Here is a 6,000-nt window from a genome sequence, read left to right on the forward strand (position 1 = left end):
AAGGCCTATTAAGGCCATTTAAAAATAAATTAAAGTAATAAACTGAGCTGCCGGTCCAACCATAAGGTTGGCGGGCAAGCAAAAAGCCCAGGCGGCCTTCGTATTTTTCATGGAACCTCATTCACGGGCAGGATGAGGTTCAGCGAAAGGTTTATAAATTTAATAAATGTTTCCATTAATGTTCATTAACATGTCCCAGCTCATGTGACACTATCATATGGGGGGACATGTCCTAAATTTTTTTCTTTTCTTTGTTTAAATTTTTGAAACTTAAACTAATCTACAAGATTTCTGCACTCTTTCGTATGTGAAAGGGATTCCAGGTCTTAATTGGCCCACCCACGTAAATGGCGGCACAGACCCGATCGGGAGCACTGATCGGGGTCGTGACCGCTCCCGCTCACCCCTGCCCCCGCCCGCCCCCACACAACACCCCCAACGGGGGGAAAATTCTCCCCTTAGGCACACAGGTCCTCGTAGATACAATTCAGAAGTTTTTGTATCAAAACTTAATTTGCTAGAAACTGCCTAATGTACTCCAATTAAAATATTAAATGATTCAGTATTTTTTTAAGGTCTTTTCAGCTATGTTAAATCAAATTGCTCACAGTTGGAGGACTGGACACTTATTAAAATTAAAAATGCTTATTTTTGGTTAAATGTCAATCTTCAGCTGCATTAATAAAATTGCACCAGGTCACTTCTCTTAAATAGAACAAAAATACTTTAACAAAAAGAGAAAGATTAAACAATTACATCCTGTATTGTCTGATTGCACAGATGGAAGGTTTTATGTTCGAGATTATGGGAAAAAATTTCCCCCCATTGTCGGGGGGGAGGTGCAGGAGCAGGCGCGGGCTACGCACCTCCAATCAGCGTCCCCAATTGGGTGCGCGCGCCATTTTACATGGGTGGACCAATTAAAGCCCACCCAGCGTGACGTCTGCCAGGAAGTGCTGTGCGAAAGAGCGCACTGATCTCCCTGAAGCTAAGTGCTGCCTCAGGGAGATCGGCTCCAAATTTAAAAATGTTAAAGAAACAATAGCAAAATTTCCCTGACATGTCCTCTCATGTGACACTGTCACATGAGTTGGGACATGTCCATCACTTTTACTGAAACTTTTATTAAATATTTAAAAACCCTCATGAAACCTCATCCTGCCCATGGATGCAGTTTCATGCTTTCTCTTAAGCACCCCAGGGCTCCCGGCTTGCCCGCCAACCTTAAGGTTGGATGGGTAGGTCCATTAATTATGTCAATTAGTTTTTAAATGGCCTCAATAGGCCGTTGACAGGTCGGCGGGGGCGCAGCTGATTTGGCTGCGCCCCCGCTGACCTGAAAATGGAAATGACGCAGGGTGACATCAGGAGTTCCACCCGACGTCTTTACGTGTTGGCGAGCAGGCCCCACCCCCGCCTGCCGACTGGAAGATCCTCCCCTGTGTAAATTAATTTTATTGGAAACTTCTGCTGTAGCCTACCCAGCACAATTTCGAGTGTGCATTTTGAGTGTGATTTCCTGATTGAGCCTAAAGCAGAAAAACTACCCTATTTCCAAATCTAAATTATTTACATATACTGAAAACAAAAGTTATCTTAATACTGACCAACTTCTAACCCCTCTATGATCGGAGAAACATTTAGTTACCTTAGTTTGTTGTTTACTGTTCATCAACCAATTTTTCTATCAATGATATTAAATTTTGTTCTTATACCATACTCCAATTTTGTTGTAATAAGCCTTTTATGAGGCACCTTATCAAACCTTTTCTGAAAATACAATTATGTCACTTCCTTAAATAAGTCCAGATCTGTCACGCCTTCAAAAGTAACGTGTCAAATTAATATTTAACACATCTGTGATGGTTGTTCTTGATTAATGCATGCATTTTTAAATGCTCACTAATTTCATTTTCAATTAATTTTTAAGTGTTTGCCTATAACTGAGAGGCAAACTGGTCTATCATTAATCCAGTTTGTCCCCTCTGTTCTTGAGCAAAGTGTTACATTGACTACTCTTAAGTCAATTTAAATGGTCAATGAATCTGCTTTAGCTTTATAGGTTGAAGCCACTAGCTGACACTGTAATCAATGTTTTGAATGAGAGAATAGTTAAATGTTTTAGTACATTATCATTTTTCTTAAGGGATCTGCATTAGAATCTGGTCCAGATATTTCAAATGTGAGCCTTTTCTCTTGACTACTCACAACAGCCTTGCATGGAAATCACAATCACTATCAGGCAAGGGACAAGAACAACTGGGTATGGGAAATGAAAAATTCCTACACTGGTGCATAAGATCACAGATTAGGTTTAAGGCAACAAAAACAAAAATAGCTGGAAAAACTCAACAGGTCTGACAGCATCTGCAGAGAGGAATATAGTTAATGTTTCAAGTCAAGAGTCATACAGACTCCAAACGTTAACTGTATTCCTCTCCGCAGATGCTGTCAATCCTGCTGAGTTTTTCCAGCTATTTTTTGTTTTTGTTTCAGATTTCCAGCATCTGCAGTATTTTGCTTTTATCTTAGGTTTAAGGCACGTTGTTAAGGAAGGGTGGAAGGAATTTACTCTATGTTTAGCCTCATTATATCTGAAGTAGAGATACTTGAAATTGATATTCACCAAAGTGAATAGACCTACATCTTTCACTTTGACTAGTTCAACAGCTTTCCAAAAATAATAACTTTCTAAAGGAAATTATGCTTAAAAATAACCCACTGAATCTCTGAATAGAAACAATATAAGAAACCTGGATTCCCCTAAAAGTAGCTGGTATCAAAATGCACTAATCTTCAATACTTAATACATTAATCTTTAACTAAATTTCTAAAAATACTTAATTCTTCCCACCATATCCTTTATTTAATTATTTTACAGATTTTTGTGCAGTATAATTCAGTTGCTTGATGTTAGAATCCTAGATCAAATATGTCATGTTCCTTCGAGGCTTGCATATCCTGTATCCAATGCTACTTTGGGTTACATTACAGCATTAAAGTGGATCTCAGCACACCAGAATAGAGTTTGTCTGTCCAATCAACAATGTGAAGTAGCTGAGTTCCAGCCTTCTGAAATTGGCAACAAAATTAATTTGTTAATCACTTTCAAATCCTCTGCTCTTATAAAAAGGTATTTCCTGTGTAAAGGCATTTTGAATTTGTCTTAAAATTTAATATGGCCTACCTGACTTCTATCTTTTAGGGGTGGAATGATCCAGACAAGTGAGCAATATCAATTCTTGCATCAAACATTATGTCTTTATCAAAGCAATTACTCCAAGATGCCTGATTCGTCTTCAGCTTCAAAGTGAAGAGTACCTCTCTGTATTTAATAAAGCAATGATGAATGTTTCAAATAAAATTTCTCCAGGGAACAAAGGAGTATAATATCATGAATGGGACAACAGAAAAATTGCTTCCACAATTGCATTATCTAATGTTTACTGTAGATTTCCATTTACCTGTAATGTAAGGTATTAACTTTGGACCTTGAATGTGTATCAATGCACATTTGATGGCTCAGTGGCAAATTCAGCAGCTTTTCAGATTGAGATTCTGACCATTTCTCCAATTTTTTTGGATGAAGTTATAGACTCTTCCTAAGCTTTCATTCTTTACCACATCTGAATTGTTTTACACTGTATTTGCTATTTAACGATCCATACAGAACTCTACGGAAACATAAAATGGATGGAGACTTATTTCATCCAGGATTATGTTCTTCAAATCTATGTCTAAGCCTGTTAAGTTTCCATCAATTTCTTAAATTATTTGATTTACTTGGATTACATAAAGTTTACTGAACTAGAAAGATTATGGTGGGGGGGAAGGAAGTGTTTGCCTATTGTAAATTTAACAGCATAAGTCTTCTTAGCACAAGCCACATCACTACAACTGCCACTGTCATTAAAGTGCCATAACAAAGTGCCTCAGTCCAGCTTCAAATAACACCCTTTACAGCATTGCCAATATAGTGCCAATTGTAGAATTGTGTTTTTTAAAGTTTTTTTTAATACATTGAAGAGAGACCACTGTACACCATTCATTTTCACTTTTAGTGATTTAGAGCAGATTGACATCCCCACATTTTAGACATATTTCAATGATCCATGCACATGATCCCATAGTCAAGCTTACTCTAACTCTCTTAAAATTAACCCCCACAAAACAATGTCAGTGTGTCCAGAAATATACGTCAATGTTATCTGTAGTGTGTTTTTACTTTATAATAGATGTAACTAGACATGGTTGGAAGTCTGAACAATGAGGGAAATTCAAGGATAGTGAGAATCTTGGACATTCTATCCTTACTATAGGATCTCAAATTCCAAAAGGTTTTGTGGAACATCCATTAGAGCATATGTCAAGAGGACCAAGATGTAATGCTGTCACCCGTCATTCCTGTTCTTATTGAACCAATGCGTAAAAGTGCCAATCTCTGCCAAAAGTTTGAGTGAATATTGTCTGTGGCAGAATTCTTTCTTCTGTTGTTAATTTCCTGATGGGTTAAACAACAAGCTGCACTGAATGAATCTGGAAATGCCACCGCCTGAACTCACCTGCCCTAAGACACATGTGCAATTGCTTGCTGGAAGATAAAAATACAATTGGTAGGAGAGGGGTAATCACAAACCACCAAGCACTGATCAGATAACTATGTTTGCTAAACAGCCAGTTTATTTAGCGATACTCCCCTCAATATGATGTGTGCTTTCATATTTTGGTTTCAATTATTATAATCCAATCTAAAAGGTCCGAGGTTTCCAAATGTCAAGAACAAGGATTTCTAACAAATAACAAAAATACTAACTTAGCAGGTTTCCAGTCAAGTGGGTTGCTTTAAGATACATATGATAGGATATATCAATCATTATTTTTGATACAGTAAAGGTTTAGAAACCATCATAATTTTCCAGAGTTTAGTAGCCATAGGCTTTTTTATTAAGTATTTAAAAATGTTTTTTTTTTCATTTATTACACTCTATTCCTGTTAACTCAAAGCCAAATTTTGTTTGAAAAGGACGTGAGTTATCCAGCAGCTCTAATTAAGGTGTTTTAATAAAGCAGCACAATAGGCATTTTCCCCACAATTAAACGGATAACTCAAATTAAGAGTAGTTTGTACTCAAATGTATGTATAAATGTACAAGAAACTGATATTTTAAAAAATATATTCTCCCAACAATTATTTTCTCTTACATTTTTACCATTTCTTTTAAACTCCTTTGAACTAACTGCCAACAAGAGAATTTGTAGTCATCAGCCACAGATCTCTGCCACTAGTGTCCTGGAACTGCTTGGTGGAAGATGTATAGATCATTCCGAGGTCCATTATTTACTGATGTTGTCCTGTGGAAAATGTTCTCTCTGATAGCCTGACTAAGACTGGAAACTTGGTGAGTGTGGGGAAATTTGCAAATTGAAACCCTTGTGTTACCATTCTATAGCTGAGCTCAGTGGTGCACCAGTACAGTCAATGCAACTTCTAACAGTTATATACATGTAGCATTTTTGTCAGTAAGTAGTGGTAGAAATTACTGCCGAAGTCTACTTCAGCATAATGGCATTGTTCTTAGTTCTGCATTCATATCACTTTTAAGTAAAATATAACAGAGCTTCATTTTCACCATTTTTTAAAATAAAAACCAGGATAAATGGAAATTATTGTAAATGATGCCTTGCAAACTTCCAAAATGGAGACCACTTTATTTTTTTATGTACTTTTCATAATGCAAATTAAAATATGAATGTTTTTACAGCTTTTCAATAAAAATCATTAAATTTGTTTTTTGTTATATTTCAGTACTTTACCTAATGAAGATAGGTACTCTGTAAGGACTAGATTTTGTTTAGGATCTTTTCTTTGTAAAAACAAAACTAAAAAAAATTCTGTTTGACACATTAGATTTTATGCTCTTCTGTTTAACATTTTCAGAGTTTAATATGTTGGAGAATGTGCTGATTAATTTATGATTTTTATTTTGTCTTATTTCTGTG

General features: G+C 36.3%; 1 protein-coding gene across 7 annotated transcripts in view; it reads left to right on the top strand.

The window, feature by feature from the left end:
* Positions 1-5,788, top strand: part of LOC121282358 (receptor-type tyrosine-protein phosphatase R-like) — a 170,707-nt gene extending 164,919 nt beyond the window's left edge. For 6 of the 7 annotated variants that reach the window (XM_041196065.1, XM_041196064.1, XM_041196067.1 and 3 more), the window contains one exon: positions 3,206-5,788. In XM_041196065.1, the coding sequence (XP_041051999.1) occupies positions 3,206-3,314 (109 nt within the window). In that variant the 3' untranslated portion in view covers positions 3,315-5,788. The remainder of the gene's footprint in view (positions 1-3,205) is intronic. The other variant, XM_041196066.1, reaches the window with a different exon arrangement.
* Positions 5,789-6,000: the final 212 nt, after the last annotated feature.

Source organism: Carcharodon carcharias, chromosome 9 (assembly GCF_017639515.1).
Source record: "Carcharodon carcharias isolate sCarCar2 chromosome 9, sCarCar2.pri, whole genome shotgun sequence".
NCBI classification, from domain to species: domain Eukaryota; kingdom Metazoa; phylum Chordata; class Chondrichthyes; order Lamniformes; family Lamnidae; genus Carcharodon; species Carcharodon carcharias.